General features: G+C 53.4%; 4 protein-coding genes across 4 annotated transcripts; 3 read left to right on the top strand and 1 right to left on the bottom strand.

Moving 5' to 3' along the window:
- Nucleotides 1-1,959: 1,959 nt before the first annotated feature.
- On the top strand, nucleotides 1,960-5,231 carry NCLIV_009340 (putative ATPase, AAA family domain-containing protein; the record flags this gene model as incomplete). Its single annotated transcript, XM_003880449.1, has 5 exons — nucleotides 1,960-1,990; nucleotides 2,243-2,470; nucleotides 2,906-3,198; nucleotides 3,603-4,018; nucleotides 4,811-5,231. 5 exons carry the CDS (start codon nucleotides 1,960-1,962, stop codon nucleotides 5,229-5,231), a joined length of 1,389 nt encoding a protein of 462 aa, XP_003880498.1.
- A 3,915-nt stretch (nucleotides 5,232-9,146) lies between these two features.
- On the top strand, nucleotides 9,147-12,568 carry NCLIV_009330 (conserved hypothetical protein; the record flags this gene model as incomplete). The annotated part of the gene is made up of 7 exons (XM_003880448.1): nucleotides 9,147-9,232; nucleotides 9,321-9,390; nucleotides 9,882-9,994; nucleotides 10,672-10,825; nucleotides 11,591-11,647; nucleotides 12,046-12,130; nucleotides 12,498-12,568. The coding sequence occupies 7 exons, from the start codon at nucleotides 9,147-9,149 to the stop codon at nucleotides 12,566-12,568; spliced, it is 636 nt and encodes a 211-aa protein (XP_003880497.1).
- A 2,094-nt stretch (nucleotides 12,569-14,662) lies between these two features.
- On the bottom strand, nucleotides 14,663-16,783 carry NCLIV_009320 (putative B-box zinc finger protein; the record flags this gene model as incomplete). Its single annotated transcript, XM_003880447.1, has 1 exon — nucleotides 14,663-16,783. The coding sequence occupies one exon, from the start codon at nucleotides 16,781-16,783 to the stop codon at nucleotides 14,663-14,665; it is 2,121 nt and encodes a 706-aa protein (XP_003880496.1).
- A 1,988-nt stretch (nucleotides 16,784-18,771) lies between these two features.
- On the top strand, nucleotides 18,772-21,825 carry NCLIV_009310 (putative trafficking protein particle complex subunit 3; the record flags this gene model as incomplete). The annotated part of the gene is made up of 6 exons (XM_003880446.1): nucleotides 18,772-18,831; nucleotides 19,112-19,209; nucleotides 19,746-19,845; nucleotides 20,630-20,812; nucleotides 21,273-21,356; nucleotides 21,787-21,825. 6 exons carry the CDS (start codon nucleotides 18,772-18,774, stop codon nucleotides 21,823-21,825), a joined length of 564 nt encoding a protein of 187 aa, XP_003880495.1.
- Nucleotides 21,826-22,167: the final 342 nt, after the last annotated feature.

Raw genomic sequence — 22,167 nt, 5'->3', positions numbered from 1 at the left:
TGCGAGGAAGAAAGAAGGCTCGAGGAGCAGAGAGGGGTCAGAGGAGGAAGAAACGAAAGAGGGAAAAGGCAAATCCCCATGCTCCGAGAGAAACGAAGATGGAGAAGGAAGAGAAGGTCGTTAAAGCCAAGCCTCTCTCTGTGCTGTCAGGGGAAAGAGAGAGACGAACTCGTGTCAGTAGATCTCATTCAACGAGCGCATGCACGGGAAAATCTAGCGAATAAAACGCTCGTTGCACATGCAGGCCTCTGCATGTTTTGTTGCCTTTTTTTAGGCGCGAGGTCTCCTCCAACCAAGACATAAAGAGGGGAGAAGAGACACAACAAAAATATCTGCACGCCCTTTTCACCGTCTCCTTTTCTCTGCCGTCGATGCTGGAGTCTCACTGGCCTTCGTTCAGCCTTTGGCAGACGACAGATTAGACTCAAAAGTCCTGGCATTTTGCCCTCGTCTTCATCACACTCGAGAAATTTCTTATAAACAAACGAGAAACAAAATGCAGGAAAAAAACCAAGAGCCTATCCCTGCTTCTTCTTCCTCTTCTCCTTCTTCCTCTTCTTCTTCCTCGTCTTCTCCTCCCTCTCCTTCTTCCTCCTCTTCTCCTCCCTCTCCTTCTTCCTCCTCTTCTCCTCCCTCTCCTTCTTCCTCTTCTTCTTCCTCTTCTCCTTCTTCCTACTCTTCTCCTCCCTCTTCTTCTTCCTCCTCTCCTTCTTCCTCTTCTCCTTCTTCCTCCTCTTCTCCTCCCTCTTCTTCTTCCTCCTCTTCTCCTCCCTCTTCTTCTTCCTACTCTTCTCCTCCCTCTTCTTCTTCCTCCTCTTCTCCTCCCTCTTCTCCTTCTTCCTCTGCTTCTTCCTCTTCCTCTTCTTCCTCTTCTTCTTCCTTTTCTTCTTCTCCCTCTTCTTTCACACCTCCTTTGCCTTGTCCAGAGGAGCGTCCGCCTTCAGGGCCGTCCGTTTCTTGGTCGTTTCTTTTGTATACTGGCGCTTATGGCGGTGCCTTGGCGTTGGGCGCCTTCTTCGTTCCTTCTTTATTCCCTTCCTCGAGCTCTTCTCCCGGTCTTCCTTCTGTCTCCCTCATTCCAGATGCGTCTCTCTCCTCTCTGTCCTCGTCCCTGGCGTCTCTTTCTCCTTCGCCGCCTGTAGTGGCACCCTTCTCTCACTTTCTGCGGCTTCTCGCCTCTTCCTCTCTCAAAACGGTTGCGCTTTTCCCCGCCTCAGCTCCTGTCATCCTCTACTCCCCCCATTCCTCATCTTCCCCTTCTCTCTCTTCCCCTTCTCTCTCTTCCTCTTCTCTCTCTTCCCCTTCTCTCTCTTCCCCTTCTCTCTCTTCCCCTTCTTCGCTCACGTCGCCTGTGGGTGTGGAGGAGCTTTCGTCTGTTGCACTGTCTGCGCCGCTCTTTCTGACGCGCGCGGTGCCTGGGAGTGAGGCTGAACTTGCTCGGCTTTTAATCCACAACGAAGGAGTTGAAGTTTTGCAGGTGCTTGGGGAAAACGCATGGAGACACACACTGGAAGGCGCTTATGAACGGAGCCTTTCCCTCGGGCAATCTGTCCTCGAGGAACTCCTCGAGGTCATCCTCGCCTTTGCCGGACTCGCAGCGCTCTCAACTCTCCTCTACTTTATAGGTGACAAAAACAAAGGAAGGAAAGCCCAGACAGAAAAGGCGCAAGTCGCCTGCTTGACCGTCTGCTTTTACTCGATCAAATCTTCTTTTGAGTTCTCGAATCAGCCAAAAGTGTGTCTCTCTGCGGAGGCGCCCTCCTGGGTCTCGCTGGCCTCCCACACTCTCACCCTCCACCGCACCCATCTGCATGCACGCATCTATAAAGAAATACACTCACAAATGTACACGTAATATGTATGCATATATATATATATATATATATGCGAATGTACGGTTGACAAATGAATACGGATCAGCCTCGTGGGTTATCTCTCTTCAAATTTCCTCAGGGATAAATGCACATATATGCATGCATATATACAGCTGGTGAGACGTTGACAGCTGCACACACACCTGGACAAATGCGTGGAGAGGCAGGAACAGAAATTGGCTGACCGAGGCAAAACACTAGACACAGATACGTCGCAAGAGACATAGGACAAAAAAGTTATATATATATATATATATATATATATATATAAGTATATCTATATATATATATATATTCACGCACATATGCATATGCGTATAGATAGGTGTTTTCGCGTGTGATTGGGGTCTATCCTGTTTTGCTTTTAGGGCGCTACTACAATTTGCTTCCGCCAGTGCCGCCGAGCGTGTGGGGCAGAGAGAGAAGACGAGAGCCGCCTTCTTTCTCGCGCGTCACCTTTGCCGACGTGGCGGGCCATGGCGAAGCGAAGAAACAACTCAGGCAGGTGATTCAGTTCCTCCGCTCGCCTCAGGCGTTTGACGCGCTCGGCGCCAGAGCCCCGCGAGGCATCTTGCTCGAAGGCCCAACCGGAACAGGTAAGAGACAGCGCGTCCACGCGTCTCATTTTCAAACGCGTCTCCTCAATGCCTGCACTTCCCTGTATGCCAACATCCTTCAACGTGTGCACATGCATATATGCTTTATGTCTAAACGCATGTCTCTCTCGCAATCGGTCTGTCTCCTTCTATCTCAATGTTTATCTACGTATCTCCAGACCCATGTGCCTACCGTTCTCTAGATCTATCTACCTCGCTCTCTACATGCATATATATATATATATATATATATATATATACATGCACATACATATGTATATATATACATATATATATATACATGTATACACGCATATATATATATATATATACATATACGTGTGGAGGGGCGTCCGAGTCTGTGGAGCGATGGAGACACTGAGACCGCGGTGATGGGCCGCATGGTTGGTGTGGCGTCTGCGACTTGCGTGGCAGGCAAAACGCTGCTGGCCCGAGCAGTCGCTGGCGAGTCTTCCGTTCCCTTTTTGTCGATTAGCGGAGGCTCCTTTGTGGAGCTTTACGTGGGGCAAGGCGCTGCGCGCGTTAGGGCACTTTTCGAGGCGGCGAAGGCCCAGGCGCCTTGCGTCGTCTTCATCGACGAATTCGACGCGATCGCCCTGGACCGAAAAGAGTGCATCGGTGAGCGGGAACAGAAAAACAAAGGAAAGCAGGGAAGGAAGAGAGAGAAGGAGGATAAGGAACAGGGCGAAGAGAAAGCGGAAATGAGGGTAAGGAACAGGGAGAAGAGAAGAAAGCGGAAATGAGGGTAAGGAAGAGAGAGACGACGAGAAAGAGAAGGAGGGTAAGGAAGAGGGAGAACATGGACGAGAAACGAAAAGGCATGAAAGGTGCGGGGCGCCGATGCTGCTGGTCTCGGCTTCGGCTGCAGCAGGCACCGGAAAAAACACTCGGTAGCATCCAGTCTCTCTCTCTCCCTATATATTTATATATATATCTATAAACATGGAAACGGATATTTGTATGCACGCGGCGGATGTATAGGTGTACAACTGCATTGGAAATGGAGAAAAGCAGTGGATTTCTGTGCGTCTCTTTCGATCTCCCGGCGCTCGCCGCCACAGGTGGAAGCTCCCAGGAGTATGTCCAGACGGTGAACGAGTTACTTTACCAGCTGGACGGCATGGAGCGACCGAGCGGCGGCGGGCTCCACAGCGCAGGCCTTCGGGGTGCACGAGGAAGTGATCCAACCCTGGAAAAAGCGTCTTTCGCCGCTTCAGAAGCGTCCGCGTGCGCTCCGTCCTACGAGAAGGAGACGACGCCCGCGTCATTTCTCGCCTCCCTCAAGCGCGCGCTCGCCTTCCCTCTGTTCTTCCCGTTCCTCCATCGCTCGGCAACGCCCAGAGGATCCTCAGACGCGCGTGGAAACTGCGAGGCGCCCTCGCCATCCCAGGATTCGCCCTCTGCGTTGCCTCCTCCGATTGTCGTCCTGGCAGCCACCAATCGTGTCGCAGCTCTGGACGAAGCTGTCAAGCGACCGGGCCGATTCGACATAATCGTGCGCATCGATCTGCCCTCAGAAGGCGAAAGGTAGAGACAGAAGAGACGCTCCAAAGCCTTTCTTCCAAACACACATCTTGTGTACATTTTCACGTGCGGACAAGGACATACCATATATATATATATATATAGAGAGAGAGAGAGATAGATATGTACATATATATATATATATATCTATATATATATATATATATATATCTATATATATATATAGATATATGTAGGGTCATATTTATGGGGATGAGTTGATTGCTGAGTTGGGGACTTCGGACAGAATTTGGTGAGAGACGTGTTGTGGCGCTGCGCATACACCCGGAGGCCTCTTTGGATGCATGGGCCTTCTTCCAGAAGCATGCACTGGTTTCTTTCCAAGCCCCGTTTTCTGGGCACGTTTGCTGTGCAGATTGCACCGTTTCTTCTGTGCCTCTACCCGTTCCGGCCGCGCATATCCGCGCCCGTGTAAACCTCCTTTTCTGTCTCTCCTTTTCTCATGTTGAATATATATATATATATATATTCAAATATCTACATAGATATATCTATATATATCTATATATATATATATATATGTAGATATATATGTTTTGTTGCGTGTGTCCCTTGACCAGACGGTGTCGCGTGTCCATCACGACAGCTGCCTTCACCCTGCACAGATGTGTGTGTTTGGCTTAAATCTGAAACGGTGCGTGCGTGCGTGTGAGGCTGTCTCTGGGAGCGTCGACGGCGCTGTGTGAGGCGCGAGAGCCCGTGGAGAGTCTCTTGCGCGAACCGCGATGTCCTCGAGCCGCGCCTTTTCTTCGAGATGTGGTCTCTTTTTCGCAGGTTCCAAGCGCTGAAGCTGCACAGCGCGCCGCTGGTGGTCTCGGCCTCAGTGGATTTCCACGCGCTCGCGCACAGCACGAGCGGGTTTTCCGGCGCGGAGTTGGAAGGACTGTGCAACGAGGCGGCGCTGGGAGCCTCGAGGGAAGGACGGGTCGCCGTCGGCGCCGAGGACTTCGCTGCCGCTCTGGAGACTTTCCAGCGAAGGAAAGGCAGAACTCCACGCAGGCGAGACGCTGCGCGGCAGAGACAGCAAGTCGCAAACCACAGACAGGGTGGTGCAACCGATCCCCGAGAAGAAAGAGACGACAAAGAAGAATGTGAGCGCCGTGAGAAGGAGACAGAGCTGCTCGATCTGGTGCGTGCGTGGGTGCGTGCGGTCGGCGAAAGGGATTCAACATGCGACGCAAATCCGAGGGCATAGTTTGACGCAGCGGCACGTGGCGTAAATGGAATGATACCAATGTGCGTAAACGACATGCAGAGATCTACAAGTTTATCCACTTGTACACATGCATGCCGGCGTATACAGAGACAAAGTGGGAGGGGAGTTTACGCCCTTTCGGATTTTCAGGACTCTCACCTCAACTAAATTTACAGATGGATGCATAAATGCATCTATTCACACGCGCAGTTAGGTTCGCGTGTGGAGGTTTGAGAGGAGTTGACTAATTTGACTAAGACGTCCGAGGGGTGTTGAGACACCCGTGGAACGTCGCGTGAAGGGATACTGATTTTCAACATTTTCTCGTCTCGGGGATCCGCAAAAGGCGGGGTTTCTGCATTTTCACATTTGCGAAAAAGTCGCCTCTTTTGCTTTGGTCTGTGTGGCGCGAATGACAAACCATGACGGCGTTTCGCTCGCTCTACTGGCCCAGTTTCTCTTCACGTTGCATTCTGCGAAAAAGGTAAAGCGACCGCATGTAGAGACCGACGTCTAAGCCGTCAACTCGCCGGCACACGCGCGCCGCCAAAAATCCGATTCTTCTCTCGCGCGACTCGTCGTTTCTCTTCTCTCTCCTTTCCGCCCTCTCCTCGCTTCTCTCTTCCCCCGTTCGCAGCCTCGCTTGACCCCGACGAGAAGCGCCGTCAAAAGGAGCCTCTTCTGCGCCTTTGTCGTTTCCTTCTTCGTCGCCTTCTCCTTCTTCGCCTTCTTCTTCGCTGTCTCCTTCTTTGTCGTTCTCTTCTTCTCTCTCCGCCGCCTCTCCCTCGTTTTCACGCTGTCGAATGAGTTGCCTCTCTGCTCTGGCGAAGGCTGAGAGCTCGACAGGGACAACTTCTCCAAGAAACTGCAGGATAGGCGTGTCCGCGTCTGCTTGGACGTTTTCTGACTCTCCTCGCTCAGCAGCGCTTCCTCGCCTCCGAGCTACTGCAGCCGCAACAGCCTCGCGGGCAACGGCCACGCCGCAGGGGGGGAGTGCGCTGCATGCAGGAGAGACAGGAACAAATGCGAGCGTCGCAAACGCGATCCGAGAACGAGGGAAGGTCAAAATATCAAAGACGCAAATGAGAGAACACGAACGAGAAAGCAAAGAGTGACACAGGAAAACTTGGAACTCGAGACTCGAAACAAACGCATCCTGCAAGAGCGGCAGGGCAGCTTCAACTTGGAATCCTGAAACTGCAGATTAACAAGCGCCTCTCTTCAGAAGAAGTACAAAAAACAAGGGGTCATCAAACCTTCCAAAAAAAACCTTTCCATCTCTTGTAACACAAATTCCGCTGACACGCAAGCTTCACTCCCCAAAACCGCACCCTAAACATATACGCCCGGACAATGTCAGAAATACAAACATCTCTGACGATCTCCATATCGATATTTATTTGAAGATAATACAGACGTATGGGCCGCAACGGATGCATTCCTACACAATCACATACAGAAATAAATATATACAAATCACATACACAACAACATATATAAAAATATATATAAATGGCCAGGGTGTACGTATATCTGTCTATTTATGTGTTGTTTCTTTTTGGAGAGGGGAAGGGTAAAGGAGAGGAAGGAACCCCGTGAGCGTTTTTTGCGCGCTTGTCGCTTGCCTGAGATCGACAACGAGAACTGCGCGAGGATTCACTAGCCCTCTGAGGAGGAGAACTCCCGAAGGCAGAATGGAGACGACGCCTCCAAAAACACGCACGGCGCGAGAAGCGCATGCACTGGAGGCTCCTGGAGGGACTGTTTGCAGCTGCTGAAGAAGCGAGAGATTCGAACGTTTTTCACTCTCTTTCCCGGAGAGAGAAGAAGCCGAGGAAGACCACAAAGCAGCAGCCAGAGAAGGAAGAGACGCAGGGAACAGGAGCGAGGGAATCTCCTCTAGGAGGACAGGAACACACGGGGAGAAGATGGACGCCGGGGAGTTCGTCTTCTCCAGGTTTGTGTTTTCTCTCGTCAGTGCCTGCGAATCCGAGGCACTCGCCCTCATGGCGGTATGTTTTGTGGGGAAGGCGACCTGGCGTTTGAAGGTGCGTGGCGAAAGAGGGACAAGACGCCAGCAAGCGTTGTCTCTTTTCGCGTCACTCCTTCCTCGTGAAGTTCCTTGTGGAGCTCGCTCTTTCTCACGCGCAGACGCTGAGAAATCGTATCTCAGCAGTGTAAATATCGTCAGTAGTGCAAATGCCGCGATAACACAGACGCACAGCCTGCTGGCGGTGCCGAGACTCGACCAGGAGAGAGGGTTAGGACTAAGCGACCGGAGATGGTTAGGACTAGGGGACCGGAGATGCAGAGAAACAAAAGAGAAAAATCCGAGCAGAATCGCGAAGAACCAGTGCAGAAGACACCCAGCGCAGGAGCTGTGAGGAAAAGGAGACCGATGCTTCAGCGGTGAAGGCTGTTTTGTTGGCCAGGGAAGAGAGGAAAGAACGAGAGAAGATCGGGAAACACAAAGAAACTAGGAAAAGTTGAGGGGAAGGAGGAAGAGGAAGAAGAAAGAGGAAGAAGAAAGAGGAAGAAGAAAGAGGAAGAAGAAAGAGGAAGAAGAAAGAGGAAGAAAGGAAAGGAGGAAGAAAGAGGAAGAAAGGAAAGGAAGAAAGATGATGAAGAAAGACGAGGAAGAAGGAAGAGGAAGAAGGATGAGGAAGAAAAAGGAGGAACACCACGAGGGAAAAACAACACTAAAGAGACGAAAATGGAGGTAGATGCAGAGAAAGGCAAGAGTTTTTGTGTGTTGCGTTCGTTTTTGCGTTCGTTTTTACGAATTGAACCCGCAGTCGGCGTTGCGCGCGTGGCATGCGCGCGCATGCGCCTTCTTTTCTTCACCAACTCGGGAGAGCGAAGTGAACTCGAGTTCGCTTTTCTGCGGAACAAACGTTCAGTTGGTTTTGTCGTCATTCCTCGCTAGAAGTCTGCGAAGAACCTCTTCTGCCTCGACTTCTCTGGTGTAGCTGAAGAGACACGAGAAGACACACACGTGCCTCTCCGCTGTGCACAGCCTGCGTGTCTCTCGTCTTGCTTCTTGACGTTTCGTTGCGAATTGTTAAGAACAGCCTCTTTCTTAGGCGCCTCGCGAGAAGAGAACGCTCGGGATTTGCTGGTTTCTGCTCAAGTTTTTTCTCTTTTGAGCACACCTTGCAGGCGCCCATCCAGGACCCGACCCAGTTGGTGCGAAGAAAGTCCGAGTTTTCGCTGTCGCGTTCGCTCTTCTTTCTAGAAAGAAGTAAAGGACTCTGAAGCGTCTTGAGAAAGGCTGTCCGGTTTCTTCTGCGGATTGGTCGCCTCGCAGTGAAGAGGTTTTGCCTCTCCCTCGCGATTTTTCCTTCCCTCAACTTTGTGAGAAATCGCCCGCCTCGTGCGGTGTCAAGGCCCTATTTCTGGCTTGCTATTTCAGTTCACAACTCTGGTTTCAGATTCCTCCTTCGACTCTCTCCACTCCTTCCCAGCTTCTCTCGCCTTCACACTGCCAGTCTTTTTCTCTCGCCTCAGGTGGAGACGACTTTTGCGCCGAGCAAAAAGAGGCCAGACACTCCCTCTCTGCGTTCCGGGCAACATCCACTGGGCAAAGAGAACAGAGGAGAGACAGAAGAGAGAAGAGAAAGGAGAGACAAGAGAAAGAATAGAGAGAAGACGAGGCGCAGAGAGATGAAGGAACGCAGTTGCCTCAGTGGGTGAAAGTGCGGGACAGGGGGGGAGGCCGGTTTTCGAGGAGCAAGGCCCGAAGGGGGTTTATTTCAGTTTTCTCGAAAACCCGTTTCCAGAGATTTGAAAGGCTGCAAGTCCTTTCCCACAGAACAAGCAGGAGTCGTGCCCGAGTTTGCGTTCGCGTACGGGTCGCCTGAGTGCCTTGAGGACTCTTCTCCTTCAAGCATTTTCCAAAGTTTTTCTTCTCGAAAGATGAAGCTGGTTGCGCTCCTCGTCGCGCGGTGCGCCTCGAACGTCGACACGCCCGTCTTCCTCTGTTCGTCCTTCGAGCTCGGAGGGTAAGCTACCGCCTGCGCATGTTTCCTCTCGTGCGCGTTTTTCGTTCCTTTTGATCTCTGCTCTTTCCCACCTCTTCGTTTCTCTCAGGTACGCGTTCTACCAGCGTCACGCAATGAAGGAGGCATGCAAATTCCTTGCACGCACGGCTATCCCTCGCGTAGGTCGCCCTTGAAGACACGCTCTTTCCCCTCTCTCTCGCATCATCTTTTTCTCCCCGGTCTTGTCCTTGTTCTCCGTCTCCCCTCTTCTCGTTCTCTTCGGCATCCACAGGATTCTCCGCCTCTCTGACACCATCTCTCTCTTTGTCTCTCTCTCTGACACTGTCTCTCTCTCTATCTCTCTCTGTCCCTCTCCTTGTCTCTCTGTCTATCTCTCTCTGTCCCTCTCCATGTCTCTCTCTGTCTCTCCTTCTCTTTCTCGCTTCCGCTCTTCGTTTGCCTGCGTCACGGCGGCGTTCCCCGAGTCGCGCGACCGTTCGTTTTTGCGCCTCCCTCTCCTTTCTTCTCCTTTCTGCTTCTGAGAGAGAGACGCAAACGTGTGTCACAGACCTGCCTTTCTTCTCTCCGTGTCTCGTCACCAAAGAGTGAAGCGCCGCGTTTCTCTCTTCGAGGGGCGCCGAAGGCCGAGATTTATGTCTTTTGCGTCCAGGTCGGAACAGAGGTCCGGGAGACGATCGAGCATGCAGGCAGCGTCGCCTTTCTTTATCGCTTCTTCGACTCACTGGCAGTCGTTGCCATCGGCGACGCGGATTACCCCTCGAGGTAAAAATAAACGCGTCGATTTACTCGCAGTCGCCGTCGTACTCCGCCCCCCCCCCCGCCGACCGGTGACAGAGAGATGGGACCGCGCATGCCCGTCACAGACCCAGGCGTGACTCTCCACGGCCTAAAACTTCTCTACAGCTTCCGGGCGTCTTCATATCTGAATTTTTATTCATGCACCTATATGTAGAACTAGAAACGAATGAATCTCTCTCTCTATATATATATATATATGTATATATATATATATGTATATATATATATGTATATATATATATATATATATGTATATATATATATATATATATATATAGAGAGAGAGAGAGAGAGATGTACCTCATGATAGATGAGGATGTGCAATTCTACAGGGAGGTGCGTACAGGCATGTATGCATTCATCGATGCATCTTCTTTTATGCCTTTTCAGAGACAGTTATTTACCTATACATGTGTACACGTCACTATACGTGAATATTTACATCTACGTATATAAATGTACAGTACATGTAGATGCTTGCGGGGGGAACGATTTGAGTGGCTGTTCGTGCCGAAAGAGAGAAAAAACGTTTTGCTGAGAACCGCGTGCGGATTCGCGTCTCGACCTGTGCTTTTCTACGCAGCGCAGAAGCGCCTCAGCGTGCTCCGCGTGTGTTTGTGGCGTCTCCGCGAGTGCTGCAGAGTCGCCTTTCGCCTGTTGCAGGAGGTTCACAAACAGTTCATCCGCCTCGTCCCAGTCGCGGTCTGGTCCAGCGTCGCTCCAGTCGGCTCCAGCAGCTCTGCTTCGCAAATCCACTTCAAGGACGAACTGACGCAGCTTCTCCTGCGCTACCAAGTAAGTACAAGCAGCGAAAGAGGCAGACGAGACAGGGGGGAGGAGGAAGAGAGGGAAGGAGAGCGAGAGAAGAGACAGGGGGGAGGAGGAAGAGAGGGAAGGAGAGCGGGAGAAGAGACAGGGGGGAGGAGGAAGAGAGGGAAAGAGAGCGGGAGAAGAGACAGGGGGGACGAGGAAGAGAGGGAAGGAGAGCGAGAGAAGAGACAGGGGGGAGGAGGAAGAGAGGGAAAGAGAGCGGGAGAAGAGACAGGGGGGAGGAGGAAGAGAGGGAAAGAGAGCGGGAGAAGTAGAGAGAGAAAGTCCCAACGGTGTCATCATCGGCTTGCCTCACGTGCGCTGTGCCAAGGCATAGTCACTGTGGAAACGGTCAGGGGGGACTGATGATGTCGCTGGAAGACGGCTGGAGAGTGTAACGAGCTGTAATCAGATCGGGGACGTTGTCCTGCAAGCAACGGCGCAGGAGCTCGGAAGCCACCTGAACCCTCTGCGTCGCCGCCTGTGGACTTTAGAGGCAGTCGAGAAAAGACGCCAGTGTTAAGCGGACCGACGGCGTGTAATCGCGCCTCGGCCTTCTCGCGGGTGTCGTCGCTGACGGGGAAGACGGGCGGTGAAAAGTTCGAGATGTTTTTCCCAGGAGATGAATCCTCCGGGCGAAAAGCTGAGCGTGCGGCAAAGTCGCGGAGAGCTCGGCAAGGCGGCAGCCGTCAGAGCAAGGCAGTTGGCCATGCAGTGGGTTTTCCGTCGCGTCTGTTTTCGATTCTCCAGGACGCGCGTAAAGCGGACACACTCACGACCGTGGTGGAGAAGTCTGAACTTGCTCAGGTGAGGGCGAAAGACGCAGGTGGGGCGTGCTACACCTGAATTTCCCACCCTGCTGCTTCTCTAGATGGCAAACGGCAGCAGTGCACGCGGCGCTTCGAGACAAGTCGGGGGGACTTTCTTTCGCCTCTTGGCTTCTGCCTCGAATACCTCCCTGCTCGCCTCTCTCGCAAGGCTGCAGCCGTCGTGGTCATCTGGGAAAATCTGCATGCGCTCTGTATCCTATGGATTTCCTTCGCTTCATCTCTGCATGCTCTCTGTATCCTATGGATTTCCTTCGCTTCATCTCTGCATGCGCTCTGTATCGTATTGATTTCCTTCGCTTCATCTCGTTTTCTGTGGAAGCCTCACCGCCCTCTTTTTTGCGCCTTTGTCCGCTCCCTACCTCGTGCGTGTCGCAGAAGGAAGTGAAGAGAACCATCGACGCTGTCCTGCAGAATGGAGAGAGTTTAGACGAGTTGGTTCAGAAGTCCGAGGATCTCTCGCGTAAGGGCTTTCTTTGTGTGTTTGCCTTGCTTCTTTTTGGAGGTCGAACGACAGCCGTGTGAGGAGAGCCTTGTTGCGCTGTTTTTCAGCGCGGGCGTTTTCGGCGCCTCTCTCGTTTCCTTTCCATTTTTTATGTCCAGTTCGGGCTTTTACGTCGTTGCCGCTCCTTTTTCTCTTCCTTGTCAGGGTTTACGGTTGCGTGAGCGAAGTATCTGGTGGCCTGAACGGCCTGCCGCACAAGTCTGGAGTGTCTCTCCCTCTGTCTCGTTTCCATCGCGTTTCGTGGGAGGTTGCGCGTGTGCGAAGCAAAGCGGCTGTATTCCTCTGTTTGAGCGCTCTTGCATTCTCGTTTTTCTGGTTCGCGCAGTGACGTCCAAACAGCTCTTCAAGACGGCGACAAAGGCGAAGAAGCACTACGCGTGCTGCAAAGTTCAGTGACGACAGTCGGCGCGGCAGAGAGGAGAGAAATCGCTCGACCCTGCAGGCGACGAAGCCGAACGCAGACGCTGTCGGGAAGCTGAGGAAGTCGCGGGACCGAAGGAACGGGACCGGGAGAAGGCAAAAGGAGAGAGGGAGAGGATTGAGACAGCGAGAAGCGGAAAGAACGCGAGAGCCACAACGAAGCAAAGGCGAGTGAAACGGAAGCTTAGCGGCACACAGAGAGAGGACTGGCGAAAAGGGAAGGCGGCGCTGGAGGGGAGTAAAGTTTTCCATCTGAAAAGAATCAAGAGGAAAAGGCCCTGGCGCACAGGCACCCCGGTGTCTAGGTCGAGAGAAGATTCCGAGATGGGGAAAGAAAGAGAATCTCCCGGGATTTCCTGGTATCGAGCTGTGGAAATATTTGAAACTGAAATGCGCATGCCTTCTTGCATGGTCTAGCTTTTTCATTGGTAAAAAGGTGCTCACATGCATGCGCATTTCGACAGAAAAATGTGTATTTGATCACCCGTTTCGTACGTTTTTCTTCGATGTGGCGACGCGCTGTACTTGTTTGTAGCCTCACTTGTGAAGGCAGGGAAACCGTCCCTCATACACCCAACACTTTTGAAGACCCTCACAGACAGATGCGCCGCCGCGAAGATGCTCCTTTCTGGACTTGACGTATCTCCCTACAAAAATCTCTACTTCGTATCATACACCCCTACAACCATGCTTTATGTCTATATATATATATATATATATATATATATATATATTTATGTACATGCATATCATCTGTACAGGCAGAGAGGCACACACATGCAGGCTGTTTTTTCCGCAAAAGTCACGTCTCGAGTCAAATTGATAGGCAGGAGGGGCGCGGGCGCCTCCAGCACGAGCACTAAAAACTGGACAGGATTCGATCGCCGGAGAGATGTATTCTCTGTGTCAAGAGCGAATCCGAACGTTTCCTTTGTGTTCGACGTGCATGCGCGCACGCGGGTGGCCGCTGCTGGCGAGTCTCGTCCCAGGCGTCGCATCCGGCAGGTTTTTTTCTCATAACTGGGGGCTCGCGTTGAGTGTCCGACGTACTGCTGTTTGACCACGGCCAAGTCCACTACCGAAAAGGAAGAGAAAAAGGTTTCCGCGGTAGGCCATCTCTCAGCGGCCGGAAGCCTTCGAGGAAGGCTGCGGAATTTTTTCACGCTTTCTCTCCCCTTTTGTCAAGGCCGCCTCCTCAGTTCAGTTGAAGCGAGGCTCGTGAGCGGCTGTGCGGGGTGACCCGAGAGAGAGACAAGAAACGCGGGGTTTGTGGCAGCGCGGATGCTTCCCGTGGACACAGGCGAAAGCTCAAGTCGGAGATGGAGGGACGGAACCACCTGGCGCTTGACCAGAAAAAGCAGTCCAGAGGAAAAACACGGACGCATGTGCTGGGTAGGATGGCGAGAAACACAGAAGACAAACACGGGGGGAACGCTGGAAGATCCGACGAAACACGAGAGAGGAAAGGCTTGGACACGACTCGCGGCTTGGACGGGAACGGAGATTTCTCGCAACGCCTCACCCGCGCGCATGCACAGGAGAGAAAAAGCGGAGGACGCAGCGAGAAGAAATGTGAGGAAGACGGAATTTTACAGATCCCGTCGTCCGGCGCACACGGACGCGATGAAGGTTCGGCCGGCCCGCGAGGGTCGGGAGGAGAGAGAAAACTTGAAAAACTCGGAGAAAGCCTCCGAGAGCTCGCATCTGCATGAGGCCGGCCGTGCGCCGAAAAATCCATTCCCGAAAAGCGAGAGATCGGAGAGGCTAACGCCAGCGAAACAGATGAAGGAGATGCTCAACGCCCCCACGACCTCACAGGGAAGCGCCAGCCTGGGTTTTTTGTGCATTTTGCTTCGATCGCGGGAAGAGACGCGGCGACTCGTCTCTGGATGCGAGCAGGCAGGGAGCTCCAGATGATCCTGAACTGAATCACAAAGGTCCACTCTTCTTTTGTCCTTCCTGTCGAAAACCGTTCTCTGTCCACCTCGAGCGTCCGTCGCCATCCTGCCCTCTTCTCTTATTCCATTCGGTCCATTTCTCTCTCCTTCTCCCCTATTCTCTCGCTCCATCTCACTCCTCTTCCTCCTCCTCTTCTTCTTCCTCTTCCTCCTCTTCTTCCTCCTCTTCCTCTTCTTCCTCTTCCTCCTCTTCTTCCTCCTCTTCTTCTTCCTCTTCTTCTTCGGTGTCGCCTTTTTCTTCTTCTGTCGCGCTTAACTCTTCGTCTTGGGAGTCGGTGTCTGCGCGCTTTGCCAGTGTGCTGGGGAGACTCTGTGGGGCCGTGCGGGCCTCCTCGGCGCGTCGAGCCTCCTCGGCGCGCTGCCTCGCGAGGCTGCCGTCGCACGTGGCGAGGCCCTCTCGGAGGTCTTCCACAAGAGCGCAGATTTCGTCGGTCACTTGCGAGGCGTGATCGAGGATCGCCTGTCTGCTGTCTGGGAGGTGGGCAACTTGCGAAGGGTGGTCTTCTTCGACGAACTTCTCAAATTGCTCGTGGCGCTCGCGGCAGAAGCCGAGGAGCAACAGCGAGTCGAGGGAGTTTTTGTGCGACCGGATTTCCTCCATCGCCCGCTGGGTCTCCTCCACCTTCTCGTCGACAATCTTCCGGAACGCGTCGCACTCGAACGCGAACTTGGCGGTGAACGTCGAGAGAGACAACTGGAGGTTTTCTTGGCGCTCGCGCAGCCGCTCCTTCAGCAAGTCGCCCGTCTGCGAGACGAGCGCGCGGTCGTCAAACAGCGTCTTGCCCCACTCCAGGCGCTTGTCGCGCAGCGCCTGCTTCACTGCGTCCACGTCCGCCTTCACGAGCACCACGGCGCTGCGGAACTCGTCCTCAAGGTGACGCGAGCGAACCTCGTCCCAAGCCTGAGCGATCGGCTGCAGCGCGTGGTTCTGGTGCTCCCTGCGCAGAATGCACTGCGTGCACAGACACGGCACAGACCGACAGGTCATGCAAAAGAAGCGGACCGGCTCGCCAGGGTGCGTGTCGCACTCGAGGTTCGAAATCGAACAGAGACGCAGAAACTCCTCGACGTTGCCGCCTTCGCCCGCCCGCTTCAACAGCCGCGAAAGGTGCCGAGTCCGGTCCGCGACAACCTCCCCCAGCGCACTGCTGTGGACGCTCTCTTCCCGCGGCCGCCGGCCCCGTACGCTCGCCACACTCTCTGTCTCCTCGCTAGGTGTCTCCGCGCCCGAGGGGCCCCAAGCCTTGGATCCCGCCGGCCTGAGCGGCGCGAGCAAGTGCGCGCGGCCCGCGCGCCGCGCCGTGGGGAGCACCGGGAGAGTCGGTAACGGCAGAGACCGCGCAGAGCCCTCGCTCGAACCTTCGCGCGAGAAGTCGTCGAAGGTTCTCACGTGGTTCGCCGCGAGCAGCTTCGCTCGCTGCGCTGCGCGACCGCAGACGGGGAGGAGGAACCGCACCGGGCCCTCCGACGGGGCACGGCTCTCGGACCGGGCGTCGCGGGGCTGCGGTAGCCGGCGGAATTTATGGTCTGCAAGCCGAGGGTGGCGTTCGTGGACAGTCAATGCGCACGTGTCGCAGTAGTTGGCGACGCAGCCTCGACAAAACACGGACGCTTCGTTCGCCTCGCACTGCGCGCACACGTAGGGCGCAGACGGCGCGCTCGAGACCGGAGACAGAGCGTTCCCGCTGGGGTCTTCGAGCCGGTTTCTCGCCTTCCGCGCGCCTCCCAGTGTCGCCAACGTGGACGCTGCCAGGTGCGTGACTACTCCGCATTTGGGACACTGCAGCATCCCAGTCTGCGAAGCCCAGCGGGGCCCAGGCCGGTCGTCATCGGAGCCGTCGCGGAGACTCGCGCGGCGCCGCGATGCCTTCCGAATCCCCCGCAGGCACGCGACGGCACACAACAGACACAAGTTGTGCTGACACGACAAGACCAGCACATCGTCCACCGGCCGTTTGCACTCCGCGCAGTTCAGTTCCGGAGCGAACGCGGGGACCGGAGACGCAGAGGAGACAGCGAGAGACGCAGGGACGGGCTGAGCAGGCGCAGGCGACTGAGGAGACTCCGGCGCTGCTTGAAGAGGGCCAGGCGACAACGAAGGGCGATGCGAGGCTCTGCGCGGTCCCTTCGCGTTTCGAGGATCTCCAGCTGGAGCGCCGGCGGCAGGCGCCTCTGGAGAACCCGAAGGAGGAATTATGGAAATCCGAGAACGGCTCTCTCCGACCGTGGACATCTCGAAAAACAGGAGAAACGACGGTGTGCGAGAGAACCAAGAAAAAAACAAAGGACCACAGAATTAGAGATTTTTGAGATATATATGTATAGAGATGGATAGAGATATATATTTATGAGATAGAGATTTATGAGGTAGAAATTTATGAGATAGAGATTTATGAGATAGAGATTTATGAGATAGAGAGGTAGAGAGAGTTAGAGGTGGTGGTAGAGCCCCCAGCGCAAAGAGGCGGAAGATGGGGGGAGGACGGCGGCCAAGGAGACAGAGACGTTTGTTTTCTGTGCTTCGCAGGGAATCTTCGGAGTCCGCTCCTCTCCCTGAGGAGACTGTTTGTGTCTATGCATGGCTCTCCCTTCTTGGAGGCATTGTCTTCTCAACGCGATCGCGCCTCGGGGCTGAGTGGGATTTTTACTCGCTATATCTGAACAGGCAATGTCTACTGGCGGCGCAAAAAAAGGAATCTGGAGGGTGCGTTGCTCCGCAGTCCCAGAAAACGCACGCGTCTTCCTCCTGAGCAGGCTGGCGAGACTCGGGAATCCCGGGGGCTGCTAGCACAGCAGCACGCGCGAGGCTTGTGTGTGGATCCAAGCCTAGCTGAAAAACGATCTTTCAGACGGTCTCGTCTTTGGTCCCTTTCCGAGGTCTTTAAAGCGTAGCGTTCGGCCAGCTTCTCTGTCTTCTCTCGACAGCTTTTCGCGGTTCGGGAGTTTCTCACCCGGAGGGCGACTCCTCACGAGCACTCGCAAAGACACGCGGCTGCTTGTGGAGAGGTTGGGAGCGTTTCTGCGCCGGAGAGCGCCGTCGACGCGAAAGAGAGGAAAGGAGGAAAGCGTGGGTTCCTCTAATTGAGAAAAGCGGAAAAAACGCGAGCAAGACACGGTCGAGAGGACGAGGAGAGGAGCAAGCGAGGCTAGACAGAACGAGCGCGTTTGAGAAATCGGGGAGCGATGCGGCTTTCTCTTTTCTCGTGAGCGGATGCAGGCACCGACAGAGAACCGAAACAAGATGCTTCCGATTCACCGCGAAAAGCGAAGGAAAGTGTCTTTCGAGTGCGAGACGCAAGAGGCGAGAGAAAACGCAAGACAAGCTGACGACTTGTTGGCGACGGTTCGCACGGCAGAGGGAGGGTGGGAGGCACAGCTCGCTGGGGGGGAGCGTTGCGCAGTCCGGCACAGCGGCGAAATCGTCTCCTGGAGGCTCCAGAGTGGGCAGGAAAGAGGGGCGAGGAAGGCGCGAAGGCTCGGGGAAAAGGCGAAAATGAATTCAGAGCGAGGCGCGCCAACGGAGAAAAACAAGGTCGATTCTTCACACACAAAACGCGTCGAAGCGGCGGAACGCCGCGCCGGCAGCTCGCGGTGTATGTACAGCGCACTGTGTGTCCGAGTTGCTGTTTTTCTGCCCCGCTCTACTCAAAAGAGGTCTATGTTCTGGGTTCTTGGGAGGCTTTTGCCCTTGTATCGGGAGAGGAACCAAGTCGCAGACTCGGACGGCACTTGCACGAAAAGCGCCGGCGAAAGAAACGCCCTGTCTTTTTGGAGAGGTCCAGGTGTCTCCCGTCCTCGTTAACGCACACGCTTTCGCAGCACCCTCGAGCGCCGTTCTTTCTTGGAAATCTCTGCATGCAACGCCCCAACCACTCCGCTCAATTTAGAGACTTCAAAGGCTCTTTGTGTGTGTGTCTGTTTTTGTCTGCGTCGGATGTCTCCGTGCCCCAACCTCCGTGGTCTTCTCTCCCATGCCAGCCCGGCGCCACGTCAAAAAAACTCGCATCCCGAGCCGTAGTGGCTCTCCTTTCTCGCCGAAGAAGACCGTTTCATTGTGCAGAGAGTTCTCTCTTCTCTGCTGTGAGGCGCCGCCCTTGGCGACCCTTCGTGCACATCGTCTCTTTCCGGAGTTCCTTCCGCACAAACCCCCTTTTCTGACGCTCGCGCTCTCTTCTTCGCTCGCGTCCTCTTCTTCGCCCGCGTGTCTCTCGGGGTGTAACGATGTCGAAGGACAAATACCAGAAGCAGTGGGAGGTTCTCTCCCAGCGAATGGAGAAAGTGGTGCGTTGCGCTGCAAAAGCATTTACGAAGAAGGGAGAAACAGGAAGAAACGGTCGCTCACCACACGGGAAACCTCGAGGCTGCAGAGAACGAGCGGAGGAGGGATGTTCCTTTCCTGTTTCCAGAGGGTGTTCTGTCGTTTCATTCCACACCATGCAGGCGGCTCTTCGCCAACCAAACGCAGGGAGGACTGTTTCGACCTCTGTAGCTTTCTCCTTCCGCGCGCTCTCTCGTTTCTTCAGTGGAGTGCGATTTGTGTCTCGCTCTCTCGTTTCTTCAGAATTCAGAGCTCCTCTCCCTCACCTATGGTACTCTCGTCACGCAGCTTCTGAAAGACTTTGAGCAGATTGACGCCATCAATGCGCAGCTGGAGAAAATGTAAGAGTCCAGCCTAGTCCGTCTCCCGGTCCCTTGTCGCCATTCTCTTGCTGGTGTTCTTCCCTCGCTTCGTTGTTTCCTTCGCGTTTACTTCTTGCTTGTCCTTTCCCCTCTGCGTTCTTCCCTCTCCGTTCGTGCGTCTTGTTCAGACGTCCAACCGTTCTGTTCCGTGCGTCTTTTTTTTTTTAACTTCCGCTTTTTCCCGCGCGATGTTCGTCACCTGTTTCTGTCCTGGACGTTTTCCTTCGGTGTGGCAATATAGCCTTTCCTCCGCGCCGCTGGGAAGTGTGTCTCTTCCTGTCTTGCTCACATCTGTGGTCGAAGGAACGTCACTTCCGCAATTCTGACCTCGGCACGTGGTTCGCTCCATCGCCTCTTGTCTCTTGGCGGCGGTCCCCGTCTCGACTAGCGGTCTGTTGCCGCATTTGTGCGCTTTTTCCCCCCTCGTTTTTCCTTGCCGTCGTGAGCGCATCTGGTCATCTGGTCACACTGCTTTCTCTTCCTTTGTGTGTCTCTTCTTCATTATTTTGCCTTAGGGGCTACAACATTGGCATCCGCCTCGTCGACGAATTCCTGGCAAAAACTGGGATGGGAGGATGTACTTGCTTCCGACAAACTGCAGACGTCGTTGCCAAAGTAAACCTCGAGATTAAAGCCGTTTTATCTCGTCTCTGCCTCCGCGTCTTCTTCCTCTTCTCTCCGTATATATCCTTCTCTCTGTGCCTCTCTCTTCCTCTCTATTTTCCCGTTTTCTCCCTTTCGTCTCTTTTTGTCTCCTCTTGGTCTTCTTGAGTGTACGAAACGCGGCGCATTGGTCCGGGAATTCGGTCTCTGACGCTCTTGTGTCCTCCGCGCGACTCGGGTGTTTCTGTTTCCCTCTTCGCGCGCCCCTCCTTTCCCGTTTCGTTTGTTGTCTGCTTTTTCGTTTTCTCCACTTTCGTTCCTCGAATGCCGGCGCCGCCCGCGCTGTCTCTGCCGCGCTCTCGCCTCTCGTGCTGAGAGACTGGCCATTCGATTTTTAAAAGTGGAACACTGCACAGAGAGTCTTTCTCTCCTTCGAGAAGAGGAAACGCTCTCCCCTCTGCACGCTTCTCTAGCGAGCGCCCGCGATGGGGCGAGAGAGGCCCAAATGCCTGTTTTGGGAGAGACCTAAAAGGGAACGGCAGAGAACAGAAAGACTGTTTTCTCAAGCGCTTTTTGGTGTCTTGAATCGCCTTTTTCACTTTGCTTCTTCGCGCGGCCTCACCTCGTCGCCGGAGAGCTGGCGTCTGTCGCCTGTGTCGCCGCCCCCAGCAAAGGCGTGTCTCGGCTCTCTCTGTAGATCTTTCTTCTTCTCTTTCGGCGCGCTCTCCCTTTCGTCCTTTCCGTCGTGCCTCACTTCAGCGCACTTTCTCGCTTCTCTTCTTTTCTCTCTTTGCAGCTAGGCCTCCGAATGTTTCTCGGCGTCACGGCAGACGTCACCAACTGGGACGCCGACGGGACGTCCTGTTCCCTCATTCTCCACGAGAATCCTCTCGCCGACTTTGTCGAACTTCCTCCTTCGCTTTCGCAACTTTCCTACTCAAATCTCATTTGCGGAGTCATCCGAGGAGCCCTCGAACAGGTAAAAACCTCCACACCCACATCTCCCTGGATTTACATTTTTAGAGGTACAACGTCTTGGCTTATTCAAAAATATATATATGGGTGTATTGAGGCTGCCTTACCTGTGTCTCTTGAGATGTCCAGTCGTGCATCTGGTCGCATTTTTGCCATCGTTTTCCCAAGTCTCAACATCCTCTCAACTTCCTCGTGTACTTCGCGATTTCCACATGCCCCCAGCGGCTCTGCTCGTCAAGCATGCATATATATATATATATATATATATATCTGTTATTAGCACATATGTATATATTATATATCTTATTAGAATATACACGTTTATATGATGTTAGCAGGTATGTGTAGATATTCTTCGCATGCATATATATATATATATATATATATATGTATATATGTATATTATGTTGTAGATAGGGGAGTGTGGATCTCAGCTGGGGGTTTGGGATTTGCTTGTTTTTCAGTTGCAGATGAGAGTCACATGCCAGTTTGTGCGCGACATGCTCAAGGGCGACGACTGCTACGAGATTCGCCTAGAGCTGACCGAGGTGAGTTTTGCGAATTCGGCAGTGTTGCGGAAAACCACGAACCCACGTGTACACGAGGTTGTCCCTGGCGGATGGCGCCCGCCGACTTTTCAGCCTCAAAAACGGACAGTGTCTCTCCAGAACCTCCCGACAGTGGCGGAAACCCTTCCCACACTCAACTGCTCACATGCGTACTCAAACATGTATACGCATATGGGAATAATAGAAACACATGCATACATATGTATACGTAAACAAAACGGCGAAGTGCAATGTACCCGTGTTTCTCTGTACGTATGTGTAGATATAGAGATGAGTTTGTATGCGTATTTACATCATAGTATGTGCCCCTTGATTCGTAGTTCGTACATCTGTAAGATGTACCCTGGTACGTATATTTATAAATGTATGGGAGTTCCATATGGGTGTCGCTGCCTGCCGTGTTTTTCAGCTGATTCGCGAGGAATTTATCGATGACGAAGACAACTGAAGAGAACGAATGCCCGAGGCCCAGACGCCACGCCTCTACTCCTGTCGTCTTGAACAGAAAGGAAACGAAAGAATGTAGCTAAACATATATATATATATATATATATGACATGGTGGCCTTTCCGCGCCGATGTAAGGTTTTCCTCTCTCTCTGCCTTTTGTTGTTCTCGTGTTCTCGGTTTCGTTTTTCTGTAAAGCGGCGTGTGCTCGATCCATCTTGTTGGTTGAGAGTGTGCACCTTTTTTCTTCTCCCTCTTTTGTTCCTCAAATTGGTACTTGCACGGAGATAAATGTGCACGGAATCGGTGTTGACGTTGAATGTTTTTGATCCGGGAAAACAAAG

The sequence above is a fragment of the Neospora caninum genome, chromosome III (genome assembly GCF_000208865.1).
Source record: "Neospora caninum Liverpool complete genome, chromosome III".
Lineage (NCBI taxonomy): Eukaryota > Apicomplexa > Conoidasida > Eucoccidiorida > Sarcocystidae > Neospora > Neospora caninum.
The sequence above is the reverse complement of the archived record's forward strand: the minus strand, read 5'-3'. Positions and strand labels throughout refer to the sequence as shown.